The 20,132-nt window shown below is 41.1% G+C and overlaps 1 protein-coding gene across 2 annotated transcripts in view; it reads left to right on the forward strand.

Annotated features, from left to right (window-relative positions):
- Positions 1 to 304: 304 nt before the first annotated feature.
- NIPAL2 (NIPA like domain containing 2) overlaps positions 305 to 20,132 on the forward strand; it is a 101,331-nt gene continuing 81,503 nt past the window's right edge. The window contains exon 1 of one of the 2 annotated variants that reach the window (XM_039464764.2): positions 305 to 548. In XM_039464764.2, the coding sequence (XP_039320698.1) occupies positions 414 to 548 (135 nt within the window). In that variant the 5' untranslated portion in view covers positions 305 to 413. The remainder of the gene's footprint in view (positions 549 to 20,132) is intronic. The other variant, XM_039464765.2, reaches the window with a different exon arrangement.

Consider the following 20,132-nt stretch of genomic DNA (forward strand, 5'->3'; position numbering starts at 1 on the left):
CTTGGACATACGTTTACATCGGAGATGATGTGATTCTGGCCCCGACAGGCGCGGGCACCCGTTGCAGACTGCCGTGGGGATTGCCCCCTGGACAGTGCGGCCGGGAAGATGCAGACACAGGCCCGGCGGGAGGAGGGTGCTACGCGATTCGGGCGCCTCTGGGAGGCCGCAGACCTCCGGGATCCCCGCGGACACCTCGCGCGGGAGGAGGAGAGGAGGCCGCGCCGGGCCGGGTTGCAAGCACCTGCGGCCGCGCGGGGGCGGGAGCCAGGTGGCCTCGGCGTGCCCGCCTCACCCGGCCACCGAGCAGGAAGTGGCTGCGGCGCGGCCCGGGCGCAGCCTGCGGGCGGTGCAGCCGGGAGGGGAGGCGGCCGCAGCCCGAGCCGGAGCCCGAGCGCCGGGAACGAGACCTCATGGCAGCGTTGGCTCCCGCGGGCCCCGGGGACGCCGCCTCGGCAGCCCTGGACGAGCTGTCCCTGAACTTCACGTACGGGGCGCCGGGCCCCGGCAACGGCTCCCTGTCGGGTGTCTGGTACGGCAGGAACCAGGTAAGGGCCGCCCCGCAGCCCCGCAGCCCGGTGCGGCTCCGGGAGCCTCTGCGCCTCGGCCGCTTTCCTGCCGACTCTCAGGAAGACACCCGGGCTCTCCGTGCGGGAAGAGCTGACATGCGATGTCTCCTGCATTGACCTAAGTCCCCTTCATCTGGGCGCGCGGGGGTCCCAGTCTTCCTCTCCGGGCACTGGGAGCGTGCGCCAGGTCCTAGGCCTTGACCTCAGCCACCCGTTCCTGGGCCTCCAGATCCCGATCCCGCCTCCCCAGCCTGTGTCCGCCCTCTTCTCCCGGAAGGAATCTAGGAATGTGGGGGCGATTCTCCACTCATTTTCGCCCCAGGATCCTTTTACAGTTTTTTTTGTTTTTTTTTTTTTTTTTAAGTGACACCCCGTCGTCAGAAGCAGAAAACTCATTAAGGGCAACCTAATGTCACCTCGCTCAGATGCCCTGCGTGTGTCCCTGGTGTCTCAGCACAGCTCTTCCATTTCCGTGCAAGGAACACATTTTCTCAGGTTGCATTTGCAGGACTCTCATTCTTTCCCACTGCCCTTTGGGAAAACATTGTTAACCTAAACAATGCCAGTTTACGCTAGAAATATACATTTAACAAAATCAAAGGGACTTGGAGCCGCCCATTTATTTCTGGCTTGGTTTAAGATGAGGGAAATCTCTGGCCAGCCCTTCCTCTAGCAGCATTCATATTGCAACTGAGTTTTATCACGGTGGATTCCAGGCTTCCTCTTGTTTTTATTAAATGTGTTTTGTTCTTGTTCTTTAACAAAACCATGGATACTTTTATTTTTGCAACAATATAATCAGAAAATATTTGTTGCTGTTGTTCTAAATCGGAGACTTTAACCAATTATCAAAGATCTAGATTCCTTTTATGCCTGCAGAGTGTTTTAAATGTTAATTTCTGAATGCAGAAGACAATATATTTGTATAAAGAATAAATAAGATAAATAAGCATGCCCACTTTATTAGTTTTCAAGAGGAGAGAGTATTGCTTTAAGTCTATTTCATCATAAAAAATATAAAAATAGGAAAAAGAAAAATGAGGGGACCCAGAGCCTCCTGATCAGTGTTTGTAATCCATCCCCATTTCACCTTTCTTCTACCCATAGGAATTACAAAGAAAAGCATCATTTTTATGGGACCTTCTTTGAGTGTATTATATTATTCTTATATTAGAAGCATTCCCAATACAAGTTTAAGAATGAGTTATCTATCCCCTCTTGGTAGAAAAAAAAAAAAGAGAGGGTTAATAGATGTGATCATCCCAAAACAGGACAACATTGTTTTCACAGTGGAAACCTCTGTAGTCATTAGTTTTCTTTGACGTTTCCTGGAATTCTTGATTGTCTTGGCTCTCTGATATCGAAACACAGATTATCATGTGACATAAATGGAAGGCAAGTAAATATTGTTTGCAAGGCTTAATTTGCCTTTGACGGTGTGTATTTGCACAGGTTAGAGAGGATGTATCCAGAATGTGCTAATTGAAATTACTGAGCTGACATCTAAACTGGTTTGAGATAAGACTGTATCAAGTTTTCCCATTATTGTGTAAATTTAGAAACTCTTATAAGACGGTGGTATTTTGTCTTTTTGGTAATGCATTTGTGTGAAGCAAAAGTAAAAGTTAATTTTTTAAAAGTTCACTTGAGAAGCATTTTATTGAGTGCTTCTAGTGTTGAGTCCAATTTTTCTCGTCTTTTTTGACACTGAACAGAAATGGCTTAAAATAGGTGTGGCTCCAGAAAAACACAGTGTGAGATATAAATGTGTCACTCTCACAATCAAAATTAATGTTGGTTGCTAGCTAGCCACAGCTTAATGATGCTTATTGCTCGCTTCCATTGGTTTTATCACAACTAAAATATTTGCACAGCGTTGGCTGATAGCCTAGTTCCCTGTCCCTTTCAAAGTGATTATCATCAAATCTGATCAAGTAATCTTACTACGTAGAAAAAGACAAACTTCCCTGGAATGCTTTCATGTAATAGATAAATGTTTAACAGTGGCCACTTAGAATCAATGCTGTCTAAGGCAAAGGTTTGAGTGCTTCTGAAGGAAGAAATCTCAAAGCAACTCAAAGGCAGTAGTTCAGTGGGGACGATGTCTTAGGAGCAGGGAGGTGAGGTCTTTGCCCTTGCACCACTCAGATGCTGCATGCTTGGCGAAAAGCCTGGAATACAAAAGTATAGAAGTGATGGAGTTCTGCCTGGTAAAGAAAGGGTACTTTATGTTTGATCCACAAGTTTTCAGTAGAGAAGGATAATGTTCCCAAGATGTTTATTGAGCTCCATGCTACGTTCAAAGCACTGTGGGGATATTCAATATAGTGCAAGACCCAAACTCTTCCTTCCATGAATATTATTAGGTGTTTGGGAAAACGAGCTCTGTAGGCAATGCCAAAACAAGGCAGTATGTTGTAAGTGTCATGTGAGTGATACAAAGCCCTATAGAAAGTCAGAGCAAGAGGGTATTTGGCTGGGCCATCAGGGATGTTTTGTGGAGAGGTGGTATTTGAACCGGACAGTTAAGGGTAGACAGGGTTTCACTGACAGGCATGCACAGTGTAGGGTGCTACAGAAAAGGAAAAAGCTCAGGGACCCAGGAGCAGCCCTCATGGCCTGGACGGGTGCCTTTCTGAATATTTTCCTTCCTAGAGTACAATTCAGCCATCATTCCAGTCACGGTGGAAGATGGAGACTGACTACAAGGTGGAAATATGGTTTGGGGTCTTGAATATAGTCATGGGTTGCCTTGAAGGACTGGTGACGATGTTCGGACTTTATCTTGTAGACAGTGGGGAGCCATGGAAGATTTTTTTGAGCAGGAGTGCAGGAATCAAAGGAAATGAAGTAAAAGAAATTTAAATTAAGGCTAGCAGGATTCAGAGCTTTGAAACTGGCCAGCTGTGGACTAAATCCAGCCTATAGATATGTCTCGTTTGACCACCAGAGACACTTAGAAGTGTTCAGTACATTGCCAACATTTAAAAATGAGAAGATTAAATATAAAACTTCAAGTTTCCGTAATCTCTTTAAATATTAGGAGTTCTAGCAATGCTGGGCCTTTTCCCCATGTGATCACTGAGCTGGAGCTCATGTTTAAAGCAAGCTGCGCTCCCTGCTGTGGCTCTCTTGGTTCTCTTTTCTTTTACCTACTGACCCCCATATGCATTTTTTAAAATTTTTTAATGTTTATGGATACATAATAGTCATACATGCTTATGAGGTCTATGTGAAGTTTAAAACATAAGCATTTAATTTGTGCTAGAGGCTGTCAACTGTGCTGTTAACCAGCATACTTGGGCAAGTCACTTAAGTTCTCTGGATGTCAGTTTCCTTATTGGTAAAATTAGAGTTGGACCAAAGGATCTCCAGCCTCCCTCATGCTATGCAGTTGGATAAATAAGGGCCAAACCAGCAAGGTTGCGGAGGGAACGGACAGAAGGGGGAAAATGTGGGAACTAATTGAGGAGGATTTTGTTGTTGGTTCTTATTGTTAAATGTCTAATTCAAAAGGACATGGTCAGAAAGGTTGATTCTGCATAGGGTGAGATGAAACTTCAGGATTTTTTTATGCCCTTTCTTTGAACTTTAGATTTTCAATGGCTCAGATTTTAAAGTCAACATATTTAAGGGAAAATTGATATAACTTGGCAGGGAGGAGGACAGCGAAGAGACTGACATTTGTTATGCATTTACTATGGGACACTTTATAGCTGTTATCTCATTTGAGCCCCCTCAACCGCGTAAGGTATGTATTATCCTCACTGCTCATGTAAGGAAACGTGTGTTAAATAACTTGCCCCGAGATCTTACAGCAAGTGGGTTTAACTGCAAAGCTATTTTTATTCCATGCCTGAAGGCCATTGCTAGAAACTAAGGCTTGAAAACAATGTGATAAGAGTCCACGCGAGGGGAAAATGAATAAGGCTTCTCTTGCTGTACTTGAGAAAAACCGTGCTGAGTTTTATATTGCCCTTTCATTAATTTTGCTTTGCTACGGTCTCTTTGCTGCTGGTAGCTGCATATGACTATCTCCTAAAGAAAGAACAGAGCAAAACTTCCAAATAATCAAAGGGCTGAGTAGAGGTTGCTTTCTGGTTCTTTCTATTTCCTTCCTAAGAAGAATTCTTTTTCTATTTTGTTTTGTTTATACTTGATGTTGTTCCCTTCCTTACGAATCCAATGTGACATTTTTCCTTTATCAGATTTTCTAGGAGATATATGTATAAGGCAGCAAAAAGCCAGATATGGTAGCTCATGCCTATAGTCCCAGCTACTCAGGAGGCTGAGACAGGAGGATCTCTTGAGCCCAGGAGTTCAAGACCAGCCTGGGCAACATAGCACATGATGCTGTCTCAAAAAAAAAAAGAAAGAAAAAGAAAAGAAGAAGGAGAAAGAAGAGGGAGGAAGAAACAGATTACCTCAAAGCAACTGTTCAAAACTTTTGTAAATCAATAAATAAGTCCACTGGCCCTTTTTAGAGGAACTGAGTTTTAATATACTTGCCTATGTGGCAGACCAGATAGTTGCATTTAAATCTACCTGATATCCTCCTTATGGCTTGAGTCATACTACATAGTTATAATATTCACATTGATGCAATCAGCTGAATCCAGGCTATGGGAAACTTCGCCAGTTTATAGCATACATGACCTGGTTTCTTAAAAAATCATTTTTGTGAGGGAAAAAGGGGGAAAATGGATGGATGGATGGATGGATGGATGACCTGTAGATTAAAAGAGACCTAAAAGAGACAGCAGAAAAAGACACCATTTCCTATAATGTTTAGGGGTACACACTTAGGTGATAAAGCTATAAGAAAAAGCAAGAAAGTGATTGCCACAAAGTCAGGCCAGCGATTCCTCTGGGGAAGAGAGAGGTTGTGTTGGAAGGAGGAAAAAGGAGGGCTTGGGTGGGAACCCAATTTCTGTTCTTGATCTGGATATTTTCCTTATGATAATTTATTGTGGTAATTTATTCATCAAAATAATTATCTTCACAGTTGTCTATATAATTTTTAAAACCTTAAAAAATATTACCAGCATTGCTATGACTATTCAACTTGCATGCTTCACCTAGGTAGCATGGGAAATGATATGTCATATTAATTTTGTTCGCTTATGAGAATTATTTGAACAATTTCTTTTTCCAATGTCGATGATGGTTCACACTGACATTTGAGAATTTACCCTGGAAAAGCTGACATTCCCCAGAGCTATCCTTTTTGTTCCTATATTGTGCTATTTTAAAAGCTTAGCCTCTTTACTAGATGTGTTGCCAAGTTTCTCAATTTTTCTATTTCTTGGCTTTCTCTAGATAAATGGAAATAATAATAATACATATGTACCTTATAGAGTTGTTATAGGCACAAAATAAGATAATGCACATCAAATAGTTAGCAAAATGCCAGACACATAGCAAGTACCCAATAAACACTAGTTATTATTACATTGCAATCAACCTATATTATAGGAAATGTCATAAAAATATATATCTAATGATCAGTAATATTTGGACTTAGCTCACTGCAAATGGAAATAAGAAAAATCATGTCAGTTATTTGATGTAGCTTTGCTTTCTTTAAACCACAACCACTATTTCTCTGCATCTGGTGCCTTCCTCACTTTCTTTGATGTTCGCCTCCCTTTCAGTCACATTTCAGAGCATTTCCTAATGAGAGTCATTTTCTATTTGGAGCACTTGATATCTCGAAGTACTAAGGCAGAGATTCTTCCCATGTCTTTAGCCACTTTCCAGACTTCCAGGTTGGAAACGTGGGATGTGTAGCGTTGGGAACAGCTGATAGAGGTGTTTGGTGGCAGTAGTGTCATCATATTTCATAGACCCTGACTGTAGTTCAACCAACAGGACCATCACCCCAACCTAGGAAATCTCATTTAGTGTTAACATAAGACTTTGGGCCATTTATTTTAGCTTATTTTTTCTTGAAAGACCAGTATTCTTCTATTCCATTTATACCTTCTGTTCACTGCCCCCTTCCGCATCCCATGTTCCAATAGACTTACATTTTACATAAAGTCAAATCTCTTCACCCAGTCTGTCGCAGCGCACCAAAGTGTCCTAACTGCACGAAGCCTGGCAGGTAACACTCTACTTCACTTTCCCAGCCATTGATCTCTCTCAACATGTTTTTTTGTTTTGGTTTTGGTTTTGGTTTTGGTTTTGGTTTTGGTTTTGGTTTTGGTTTTGGTTTCGGTTTTTGAGACAGAATCTTATGCTGTCACACAAGCTGGGGTGCAATTGTATGATCTCAGCTTACTGCAACCTCTGTCTCCTGGGTTCAAGTGATTCTCACACCTCAACCTCCTAAGTAGCTGGGTCTACAGGCGTGTGCCACCATACCCAGCTAGTTTTTATATTTTTAGTAGAGATGGGGTTTCACCATGTTGGCTAGGCTGGTCTCAGACTCCTGACCTCAGGTGATCCGCCCACCTCAGCCTCTCAAAGTGCTGGGATTACAGGTGTGAGCCACTGTACCTGTCCTCAACATGGTATCTTGCCATCTTTGGCACATATCAGGAGGTGCTGACTGAGCCCTAAGGTAAATTTAGGCTGATAAATATTTAGTTATGAGCTCCATGCCTCACTGAAGATTGTGTTTGCCCCAACATGACTTCTTCAGAGACCCACCCTGAGCTTGGCAGGTCATACCAGGTCTGCATAAAATGAATGGCTGTGCCGGGCGCGGTGGCTCAAGCCTGTAATCCCAGCACTTTGGGAGGCCAAGGCGGGTGGATCACGAGGTCAAGAGATCGAGACCATCCTGGTCAACATGGTGAAACCCCATCTCTACTAAAAATACAAAAAATTAGCTGGGCATGGTAGCACATGCCTATAATCCCAGCTACTCAGGAGGCTGAGGCAGGAGAATTGCCTGAACCCAGGAGGCGGAGGTTGTGGTGAACCGAGATCGTGCCATTGCACTCCAGCCTGGGTAACAAGAGCGAAACTCCGTCTCAAGAAAAAAAAAAAAAATGAATGGCTGCTTGCCTGTGGCCTCAGCACTGGTTCCCTAAATCACCTTAGTCTTTTTAGTGCTGTTGTAACAGTATACCGCAGACTGGGTAATTTATAAACAATAGAAGTTTATTTGGCTTATGGCTCTCGACCTGAGAAGTCAAAGGTCTAGGGGCTGCATCTGGTGAGGGCCTTCTTGCTGTGTCATAGCATGAAGGAAGGCACCACATCGGTGAAGGAATGTGCAGAAGAAAGCAAGAGAGGGCCAAACTTCTTTTATAAGAAACCTACCCCGGAAACAAAGACATTAATCCGATCATGAAGGCAGGGCCCTCATGACCTAATCACCTCATAAGGTCACACCCTTCAATACTGTTGCATTGGGGATCAAGTTTCTAACACATAAACTTTGGGGGACACATTTAAACCATTTCATCACCCAACCCCACTTCACCTTCTTTACAGCTCTCAAATTGTTGCCTCCTCTAGGAACTTGGACCATTGGGCTGATTTCTTTGGCTTGCAAGAGGAGTCAGTCTCTCTTCTGGTCTTTGAACTTGGCTTCCCTACCATGAATGCTTTGTAAGTTAAGAGGCTTTAGGTTGCAAGTTACAAAAAAAAAAAAAAAAAAAAAAAAAGCTAACTTGAGCTGACTTAAATAAGAAAAGAAAGTAATCCATTTGGATGATGTAAAAGGTGAGAAGAACTCTGAATTCAGGCAAGCCTTCACCCCAGGGCTTTAATGATATGGCAAATGCTCAGTTTCTCACTGTCATTTTCAACTTTTGTTCTTCAGGGCTGTTGGTTCCACTTGTAGCAGGCTCATCCCTCTAGGGTACATACTTCCTTTCACTCCCTGGAAGAAGGAGCTTAACTTTCTCAAGCACTAATGAAAAAACATGGGCTTTAGTCTGATTGGATGAGGTTAAGGCCATGTCCTGTCTCATACCAGTCCCCAAGGCTGCAGTTACTGGGCTTAGTGTCCCCAAAGCACATGGGCATCCTTGGGAAGGACTGGACACCCACCTGAAATAGGGCTCCTGTAACCAAGAGAAAAGGGCCCCAACAGCAATGCCCCGCAGGTGGACTCAAGTCTTCCCCCTGTGGATTTTTGTCTTCATGGAACACCCTTGGCTAACACCATTCCCAGCTCACAGAGGACCTTTCATTACTATATTCTGGTTCGCATGAGAAGCTCCCTAGAATAACTCACTCTGCCATGTCATTGTTGATGGGACCTGAACAATAATCTCCTTAGAAGCTTAGATTATTGGTTTAATTTCTGAAACATTTTCAAAAGCATCACCCCTAAGCAGTGACTATTTCCAAGTTCTAAATGTATCTCCCGTTATGCCCAAGGAATTCTAGAAAGGCCTCTATTCATTCCTATTGATAGAAAAATTATAGGAAATAAATGGCAAAGGCAGTGTCCTCTGCTGGGTCTCTAGCTTGCTTCTATTTGCTTGGCAAGTTCTTATGAACAACGCCTCTTTAGCAGGTAGGAATCTCCTACAAGTTTAATTTACTTAGGTGACTTAGATTATGGTGTACAAATACAATGCTATAGAGTCCTAGGGGTCATGTTAGCATGTGAATATCTCATTCAAGTTTGAAGTGAATTCTGGGGGTCTTTATTTCCTCTTCAGCCTCTGGACTTTCAGGGCTCTGATTGTTCCAGGCCTGTTTGGGGGGGTGTCTGCACTGTGCTCCCTCTTATCATAGCCCACATTAGGCAGGGTCAGTGAATCAATGAGGGCCAAAAATGCAACCAACATTCCATTCAAGAAAAACCGTAAGAAGAGAATCCTTCTCTATAAGGCAATGTTAACAAAGAAGTCAGAAAACATGCACTATGACCTCAAAAAGTAGCTGTATTTTTGGTGATATACATTGCGTGTGTGTGTGTGTGTGTGTGTGTGTGTGTGTGTGTGTGTGTGTGAGAGAGAGAGAGAGAGAGAGAGAGAGAGAGAGAAAATGTCTTAGAAATATTTGAAAAGGCTGGGCATAGTGGCTCATGCCTGTAATCCTAGCACTTTGGGAAGGCAAGGTGGGTGGATTACGAGGTCAAGAGATCGAGACCATCCTGACTAACATGGCGAAACCCCCTCTTTACTAAAAATACAAAAATTATCTGAGTGCGGTGGTGCAAGCCTGTAGTCCCAGCAACTTGGGAGGCTGAGGCAGGAGAATCTCTTGAACCTGGGAGACGGAGGTTGCCATGAGCTGAGGTTGTGCCACTACACTCCAGCCTGGCAACGGAGTGAGACTCTTTCTCAAAAAAAAAAAAAAAAAAAAGATACTTGAAAAATATTTGAAAGAGTAGTTAGAAGTTACTCTCCTTATATAACCTGATGAGTTATTTACATTAAACTTCCAGAACTAACATGGTACTGTTTTGTGATTGTAAATAAGAGAGCCAAAGCAGAAGAGGAAACATTGTGATATACATTTGAATATGGCTGCTGGAGTTACAGTGACAGCATGGGCAGTTCTTTGTGAGCAAGATTCGACACAAATAACAATTGCGATAGGTGAATCCTGTGGGTGTCATATGAGCATTGATCACGAGGTGCGTTGGGACCTGGCTGCTATGCTAGTGGGATGTGAGGCTTTTGCCAGGAGTAGGGGGCTTGGGCATGAGGAAATTAGACTGGCTGTGAGGATCGGCCCCTGAGAAGTTGTGAAGAGCCCAAGTCACAATGTCTAAGGGGTGTAGCAAGCTTGAACTTGATTCTTGCCTTGATTTCAGAAAGGTCTAATCTAGTGGGTGGTGAGGGCCTCGGGAGTCTCTGTCAGAGATCAGTCAGTGAGTGGCAAAGTCATCACAGTTCCTCCCCATATCAAGAAAGAAACTCACCCAGTGGCTGATGCCTGATATAGGCTATAAAGTTTAGTCTTTGGGGAAAGCTGCTGGCAAAATACTGTTGGAGTTCAAGGCAGGCATTGCTCCCAAATAGAGTATGCACTCCGGAAACCCAGGCAGGTGTGGGGTAGAGTGTTGTAGCTGACAGAGCTCACAGCATCCAGCTTTTGCAGAGGAAGGCTTGTTCCAAACCTGGGCTGGGCCTGAAAAAGGTGGCCTGCAATCCTGCCTCTTTGGAAACAAAGGATTATGGGTTGTTAGAACTATTATAAGAAACATGTGCTTGTAAAATGTGAAAGTTGTAAGGCCCTATATTGACCTGGACACAGACAATAGCATTCTTTGTGTTCAGCATGTCTGTCTTTGTTTCAAAAATTTCCTCCCCAGTATTATACAGGATTAAGCTGTTTTATACTAGAACCAAGTTTAAGACTTCCCTAACTGAAATCTCACCTTTTCTTGACTATTGTTACTCTCCATTTACCAAAGTGCTAAAAGCTCTCAAAGGGCATGTTATTAAATGTATTGCATTTTCCATAAATTTGCTCTGCTGAGACTTAAATTTCTCAGAAATGAAACATCCTGGTGGCTTTTTAGTAAAACTTAGGCTTATTTTTAATGAGATTTTGTTTTTAAAAATAAAGCATGTACAATGATATAAATAAATGTGTTCCCTAGTAAAAGACAAATGTAATAGTTCTTAATTGCATGGGAAGGCAATATGTTGGGGTTTTCTGCCTAGGCTTTAAGATTGATTAAAAATTGGCATGGAACAGCTTGTAGAATAGCAACGATATACTGTGTTATGTAACGCTGAGCTTAGATGTTGGCTTGTAAATAACCCAGTTTGGCCTTGGTGTCGTAGACTTTCTCAGAATTGGAACATGATAACCCAATAGCATGCAATAACCAAGATAACAAATTAAAAATCTGTTTCTGACTGAAAATTTCTTCTTTTTCACATATGGGATTATAGTTTTAACTCAGTTTGTGTTCGTATTGCAGATAACTCAATTAACTACAGGAATGAAGGAGATTAGTGGTAAAAATAGCACAACCCACCCGGTAATCTAAAAAGCATTACCATATTTCAGGTTGTCTCCAATGTGTGCTGCTATGAATATTTTTTTTCTTTTCTTTTTTGTTTTTGTTTTCAGAGACGGTCTCGCTCTGTTGCCCGGGCTAGAGTGCAGTGGTGCAATCATAGCTCACTGCAGCCTCAAACTCCTGGGCTGAAGTGATCTTCCCGCCTCAGCCTCCCAAGTAGCCAGGACTACAGGTGCCTGCCACCACGCCCAGCTAGTATTATTTCTTTAGGGCCCTGTTATAATTATCCTCATTGCCGCTACTTCCTGCATAAACTCCTAGATCTGTCTCCTGCTTGGTCTTCCTGTTCTCTGGTCTCCTTGCCACTCCATCCTCCACACTGCAGCTAGGATGAGGCTTCCAAAAGCCAGATCTGGACTTAGACTTCTCTAGTTTATGTCTTTGTGTTGAGTTCTTGGTGTCTCAGCACCGCCTACAGATCCATGGCACAGAAGTCTCCTGTTTGCCTCTAGTCCTCTGCTTTCAGGCCTTGGGGGTGCCTTGTTTGCTGCAGCTTGGGCCCCTGCACCTGCCGGAATGCACTGACCGGGTGAGATATCACCCTGAGAGGCTTCTCTAACTCCCTCCCTGGGGTAAGCCGAACAAAGACTCTCCCACTCCCAAAAAAAAAGACATCTGCATCTAGATCACAAAGCCTCCTTCGAATGTTGCATGGCAAAAAGAGGACTTTGCAGATGCGATTCAAGTAAGGATCTTGCGATGGGGAGAGTAGCCTGGCTCTCCCGGAGGGGCCTAAATGCCATCACGTGTATCTTTACAAAAGAGAAGCATAAGGAGATCTAAGGCAGATGAGTAGAGGCGATGTGATCACAGAAGCAGAGCCTGGGGTGATGCAGCCACGAGCCAAGGAAGCCAGCAGCCACTGAGGCTGCATGAAGCAAGCTCACATCAGATGTTACTCATTCAGTTGTTCATCCATTTAGTATTCATTCAGCAACTGCTAAATGTTAGGCCTGATGTGGTCTGTCCCCTGCATCTTTCCTGAGCCTCCAGAGGAAGCTCAGCTCTCCTGACTCCTTGATTGCAGCCCAACAAAGTTGATTTTGGACTTCCAGTCTCCAGAACTGTGAGAGAAACTGTTGTGTTATGTTAAGCCACAATGTTTTGTGGTAATGTGGTACAATGGTCACAGCAACGAAGTACAGTCCCCACCCACAAGGCAGATTTGTATTCTGTCTTCTCTGTTCCCTGGGGTTCTAATAGAGCAGAGCACACCTCTGTTAGAGACTGGACAGGCTGTGCTTTGCTTGTTAGTGGTTGCTTTCTCTGCTTCTCAGATTCCCTTTTTACATTTTTTTTTTTCATTTTTGTGGGTGCCTAGTAGGTATGTACATTTTTGGGGGACATGAGATGTTTTGATACAGGCATGCAATGTATAATAATCACATCATGGAGAATGGGGTATCCATCCCCTCAAGCATTTATCCTTGTGTTACAAACAATCCAGTTATACTCTTGGAGTTATTTTAAGATGTAGTCACCCTGTTGTGCTATCAAATAGTTGGTCTTACTCATTCTTTCTGTTTTTTTTGTACCCATTAACCATCCCCACCTCACCACCCGCTCCCCCAGTACCCTTCCCAGCCTCTGGTAACCATCCTTCTACTCCCGAGCTTCTTAGGGGTACTTTGCATCCTTGATTCCCAACATCAGGCCTAACATTTAGCAGTTGCCGACTGAATACTAAATGGATGAACAACTGAATGGGTAACATCTGATGTGAGCTTGCCGAAGTGGTCTGTCCCCAGCATCTCTCCTCTTTCTCTCTGATCACTTTCATTTCATGTCCTTTCCCTCTACATAGTATGTTTTTCTCAAGCCGTGCCTACATGTGGTTTTCAGTTGCACAATGGTTTTATTTTTCTCCTTAACATCTTTTCTTGGTTCTGCCAGCTTCCTTTTCATTTCTTCTCTTGTTATCATCCCTTCTTAACTCTATTTTTAAATAAATTCCTCTTCTCCTTAATTTCACTGAGCCTGCAAAGGAAGGTTGTATTTAAAATTGTTTAGCTTGGAAATATTTTAAACCTATAGAAAAGTGAAAAAGAGAAGTACAATAAACACCATATGTCCCTCACCTGGAGATTCACCAATTGTTAACACTGTGAAATATTTGGGTTTTTTTTTTTTCTCTCTCTCTCTCTCTCAATACATATATAAAGGGTAATGGACTATTTGAAGGTCAGTGGCACATATTATAAATCTTTACCCCTAAATATTTAAAGATGTATCTCTAAGAGTATGGATGTCTTCCTGGCCCGTCCTAACTGTCCTGGAGACTTACCATGTGCCTACCTGTCTACTGGGTACAAATGCAAAACCACCCCAGCTCATTCCTAAGAGTTTACTGTGAGATGGTGTGAGCTGAACACCCATGTCTCAGATGTGTCCCCTGGTGTGTGCAGGCTCTTATGGTCATTTCTGCAGTGATTAGTTGATCTAAATCACTCAACCTGTGCTATTGCTGATACAAGACACTAGTTTGTATCATTTCCAGTTCATACATGTTTTATTGCCAGGAACAAGATATAGCATTATTCCAGTTGTGAGGTGCATACAACCATTACTGTGTTCAAAATGAGCTCAGAATCTATGGCCCTTTTGTGCAATGTACTAGCTTCCATTGGGATCTGATTTTGAATTTATGTTTTGAAGACAGAGCCAGGTTGAGTTCAAAGCCAGAGCTGGGACAGATGACCAATTCCACACACCCCTGTATTGCCATATCCCACCTCCATATGGACAAATCACTGCTCTCGCTCCACAGTGGATTACAGATCAGTAACACAATACTACAGGTCAATTTGAAATGTGTAAAGAACATTCTGGCACCAAAAGAGTAGGACAGAAAATTGTTGTTCCAAATAAAATTAAAATATCTTAATACTTATCAGTGCTGCTATTTTGAGCTTCATTCTATATAAGCTGTATGCTGTAGCTGCCACCATCTATTTGCAAAGACATGCTGGAAAAGCCAGAAATTATGCTACAGTGGTGACAACAGTGAGCACTGCAGACCTTAATTAAGGGCATCTTCCTGTGTTTCTGGCTTCTACTTGTAACTACATTATTAAGATGTAGAACAATCTTTCCTCCCAACTATTGTCATTGCTTTATTTCATTTGTATTGAGCAACAGAAACAAATTCTGCTAATTAAAAACTTGTGGTGCATTGACATTGACTAGCCAGAAGGTTACCTATTGCATTCTACAAATAGATAGTGATTCAGACTTGACCTGGGTGCCTTGGACTCAAAATTTGGCTGCTATCTAGCTGTGTGATTTTGCATAAGTCACCTTCCTTCTCTGGCCCTGTTCTCTTCCCTGACTAGTCTCCAGATCAGTAAAAGGTCAGGGAAGTGGGGGGAGCAAAAGAAAGAGAAAACAAGAGAGAGATTTAAGCTTCCATAGATTATAAAATGTTGGAAAAAGATATAATGTGCTGATAGGTAATGATGTAAACTGGACATTTTTAATCTAATGTAATGGCAAGTTTCTAAGGGCCTGCTCAATGTATGCAAATGATACTTCTGATGCAGGAGTTTGTAGTCATTAAAGCACATTTACCAGAGCAATTTACCTCTAACTGGAAGCAATATTTAGTAATGGTTACCTCAAGTTACTGTACGTCTTTAAAGTTAATCAAACCACCTTCTTTTAAAAGCATTGCAAATTTGAAGCTTTCCTCCCCAATAATTAGGGCAATTAATGAGGATTTACTATGTTACTACCATTCACAGGAATGTTTTAAATAAATGTAATAAGCATGCAATCAACCTTGAATAATTGGACAAAATTTCAGAAAAAAATATAGAATAAGATGTATCAGTTTATACAGAGTATTATCAGGAAACTATTTCTGACAGCTGCTTTATACCTACATATTTCTTGTTTTTTTTAGTATAATACAAATCTACTAGATTTTAAAAGTCAGCAAGCAGCTTTTTACTACACTCTTAATTGTTGAAATCTGAACTCTGGGACAAATTTTGCTCTTACAGAAACTGGATGTTTGGTATATTCAAACCTCGGTTATTATAAAATAGTTACTGTGATCCTTCTAGGGCCAAAGGTCAAAATTTCCTATTTCTAGACAGTTTATATTTGATCTGATAGTTCAGTTCAAATGATATTTAATAAACAATGTCTCTGTGCTAGGTCTATACTAGTCATTAGGGTTTAAAAGATGAGTCATTGTGTAAGTCACAGCTTTGCCTTCAAGGAGCTTATAATCTAGAGAAGAAATGGGCTTATAAAAATTAATTGCATTACTGTGTATGTCCTGATAGAAATATATAAGACTCAATTCAGAAGAGAGAAGTCAGGAAAGGTAAACTGGAAGATAGTTCCAAGAAAGTCACCCAGAATTCAGTACAAAGAGATAAAGAGTTGGAAAACATAGGAGAGATCTTAGGAAACAAGGGGTTAGAATGAAAAGACCTTGTGTATGAGTAAGAGGAATTCCATAAGGAGGAGAGAGAGAACAAAGGATAGATGACATTTAAAGGGGTAATGGTGGAGAGTTTAACACAACTAATGAAGACATGAATCCTCAAACTGAGAAAGCATGAGTCCCAAACAAAACATAATTCACATATACAGAAATTGTATATGCAAAAAAAAAAAACCACCGTGACAAAGAAAATCTTAAAAGCATTCTGAGAAAAATGACAAATCAGACAACAGCTTACTTCTCAACATCAATAAGAACCCGAAGTCAATAGAATAATATCATCAAAGTACTGAGTAAAATTACTGTCAGCCTATACTTCTATACTCAAGTGGAAAAATGAAGATATTTGCAGAGTGACAGAGAATTTGTAATTCAAAGAATTCTATTGAAAGAGCTACTAAAATTTTCTTCAGGAAGGACACTGAAGCCAGAAGAAAAAATAAGATGCAAGAACATAATATCCAAAACATGAAAACAACCCAAATATCTATCAACTGATGAATGGATAAATAAAATGTAGTATGTTCATGCAATGCACTATTATATAGACATAAAAAGAAATAATATATGCTATATAGGTGATCCATACTGATACATGCTACAAATGTGTATTATGCTAAGAAAAAAAAAAAGATGTAAAAGGCCACATACTGTATGAGTCCATTAATATAAAATGTCCAGAATAGGCAACTTCATATAGTCAGAATGCAGGTTGATGGTTGCCATGGACTGTGGGGAGGAGGGAATGGGAAATGACTGCTAATGGCTATGGATTTTCTTTTTGGGGTGATGAAAATATTCTTTTTTGTTTTTTGAGATGGAGTCTCACTCTGTTTCCCAGGCTAGAGTGCAGTGGTGCGACCTCAGCTCACTGCAACCTCTGCCTCCTGGGTTCCAATGACTCTCCCATCTCAGCCTCCCAAGTAGCTGGGACTACAGACATGTGCCACCATGCCCAGCTGATTTTTGTACTTTTTGTTAGTAGTAGAGATGGAGTTTTATCATGTTGGCCATGGTAGTCTGGAACTCCTGACCTCAAATGATCTGCACACCACAGCTTCCCAAAGTGCTGCAATTACAGGCATGAGCCACTGTGTCTGGCCAGGTGATGAAAATATTCTGAAATTAGTGGTGATGGCTGCACAACTGTGTGAGTATATTAAAAACTATTGAACTGTACACTTTAAAAGGCTGAACATTACAGAATGTAAATTATGTCTCAGTAAAGCTGTTATTTAAAATAGGAACAGTGGTGAACCAGAAATGGATAAACATGGACTGGGTATAGTGGCTCACGCCTGTAATCCCAGCACTTTGGAAGGCCAAGGCAGGCAGATCACTTCAGGTCAGGAGTTTGAGATCAGCTTGGCTAACATGGTGAAACCCCATCTCTACTAAAAATATAGAAATTAGCTGGGCATGGTGGCTTGCACCAGTTAGTTCCAGCTATTCAGGAGGCTGAGGCAGGAGAATCACTTGAGCCTGGAAGGTGGAGGTTGCAGTGAGCCGAGATCGTACTACTGCACTCCAGCCTGGGCAACAGAGTGAGACTCTTTCAAAAAAGAAAGAAAAAGAAAGAAAAAGAAAGAAAGAAAGAAAGAAAGAAAGAAAGAAAGAAAGAAAGAAAGAAAGAAAGAAAGAAAGAAAGAGAAGAAATAAAGAAAAAGAAAGAAAGAAAGAAAGAAAGAAAGAAGCTGGGCACAGTGGCTCAAGCCTGTAATCCCAGCACTTTGGGAGGCCGAGGCGGGTGGATCACAAGGTCAAGAGATCGAGACCATCCTGGTCAACATGGTGAAACCCCGTCTCTACTAAAAAATACAAAAAATTAGCTGGGCGTGGTGGTGCGTGCCTGTAATCCCAGCTACTCAGGAGGCTGAGGCAGGAGAATTGCCTGAACCCAGGAGACGGAGGTTGCGGTGAGCCGAGATCGCGCCATTGCACTCCAGCCTGGGTAACAAGAGCGAAACTCCGTCTCAAAAAAAAAAAAAAAGAAAGAAAGAAAGAAAGAAAGGAAAATAAATGGGTAAATATGGACAAAAAAGGCAAGTATTGACTATATAGAATAATAATGATGACTAGGAACTCTTATTCATTGCTAGTGGAAATGCATGGTATAGCCACTTTGGAAGACAGTTTGGCAGTTTCTTACAAAACTGAACATTCTCTTCCCAGGCAATTCAGCAACCTTAGTATTTACTCACAGGTATTCAAAACTTATGTCTACACAAAACCCTGCACATAGATGTTTATAGCAGCTTTATTCATAATTGCCAAAATTTGGAAGCAACCAAGGTGTCCTTTAGTAGCTGAACAGATAAACAAACGGTGGTACATCCAGATAATGAAATATTATGAAGCCATAAAAAGACATAGAGGAAGCTTAAATGCATATTACTAAGCAAAAGAAGTGAATCTGAAAAGGCTAAATACTATATGATTCCAACTGTATAACATTTTAGAAAAGGCAAAACCATGAGACAGTAAAAAGATCAGTAGTTGCTAGAGGTTGTGAGTAGAAAGGGATGAATAGGCGAGCACAGAGGATTTTTAGTGCAGTGAAACTATTCTGTATAATATAATGGTGGATACTTGTCATTGTACATTTACCAAAAGCCATAGAGTATAAAAAACTAACAGTGAACCCTACTGTAAACTACGAACTTTGGGTGATGATGATGTTTCAGTGTAGACTCATGAAATGTAACAAATATATCACTCTTGATTGGTGAGGGGTGAGGTTAATAATGGGGAGGGCTGTGCATGTGTGGAAGCAGGGAGGAAATGGGAAATCTGTATCTTCCTCTCAATTTTGCTGTGAACCTAAAACTGATCTAAAAAGTAATACTGGTTAAAAATAATAGCAATCATGACAATTTTGAGGATATAAATAAATACAGGGTAGAATTGATACACAACAATGTAGTCAACAACATGTAAGATAGGACAGAAGAAAGATTGTAGTTAAAACAAATGGAAGCTTTTATAATGCTCAGGGGGTTGGGGATATTGATTAACTTTAGAATTTACGTCAAGAATGCAGATAAATTAGTGCAGCAACTGGATCACTCACGTATTGCTTGTGGGAAAGTAAAATTGTACAACTCTGCAAAATAGTTTGGCAGTTCCTTTCAAAACTAAAAATGGACTTACCACACACCCAGCAATTACACTTTTGGGCATTTATCCCAGAAAATGAAGATTTATTTTCATGTAGAATTTGTACATGAATGTTCATAGAAGCTTTATTCAAAACAGCCCCAAACTGGAAACTACTCAAAAGTCATTCAATGAGTGAATAGTTAAACAAACTGTGGCATATCCATATCATGGAATACTACTCAGCAATTAGAAGGAATGAACCAACAACTTAGATGAGCCTCAGGGAAATTATGCTTAGTGAAAAAAGGCAATTTCAAAAGTACACATACTTCTGGATTCCATGTACGTAACACTATTTTTTAAAATAACATAGAGATGGAAAATGGATTGGATTGTGGTGGCTGGGGGTTAGGAATGGGGAGGGAAGGAGGATGTATCTACAAAGGGCTAATACAAGGGAGTCTTATGGTGATGGTACAGATGAATATTGTGATTGTGGTGGTGGTTACACACACACACACACACACACACACACACACACACGGGAGCATATGTAATTAGTGAAATCTAAATAAGGTATTTACCAATGTCAATTTCTTGTTTTTGATATTTTGCTGTAGTTGTGTAAGACATAAACATTTAGGGAGGGCAGTTATGGGAAATGTGCATAGGAACCCCCTATACATTTATTTGCGACCTACTATGAGTCCATAATTATTTCAAAATTAAAGGTTTTTAAAAAATAGCAGTACTATTTTTGTTATTAGAGCTCTAACTAAAATGAAATGACAGGGGAATGTTGAAAGTAAAGTGATGGAGGAAGAGGAAATATCAAAAGAAAGTGATTATATTAATATCAGATAAAATAGACTTTAAAACAAACACATTATTGAGATTAAAAGAGACATAATGATAAAAGGAACAATTAACTGAGAAGATAAAATAATCCTGAACTTGGATACACCTAACAGTATAGCCTTAAAATATATAATACAAAATACAGCAGATTTAAAAAGAAAAAAATGTCTGTATTTGTGGTAGATTTTTAATATATCTTACT

This window comes from Saimiri boliviensis, chromosome 15, assembly GCF_048565385.1.
Source record: "Saimiri boliviensis isolate mSaiBol1 chromosome 15, mSaiBol1.pri, whole genome shotgun sequence".
Classification (NCBI taxonomy): Eukaryota; Metazoa; Chordata; class Mammalia; order Primates; family Cebidae; genus Saimiri; species Saimiri boliviensis.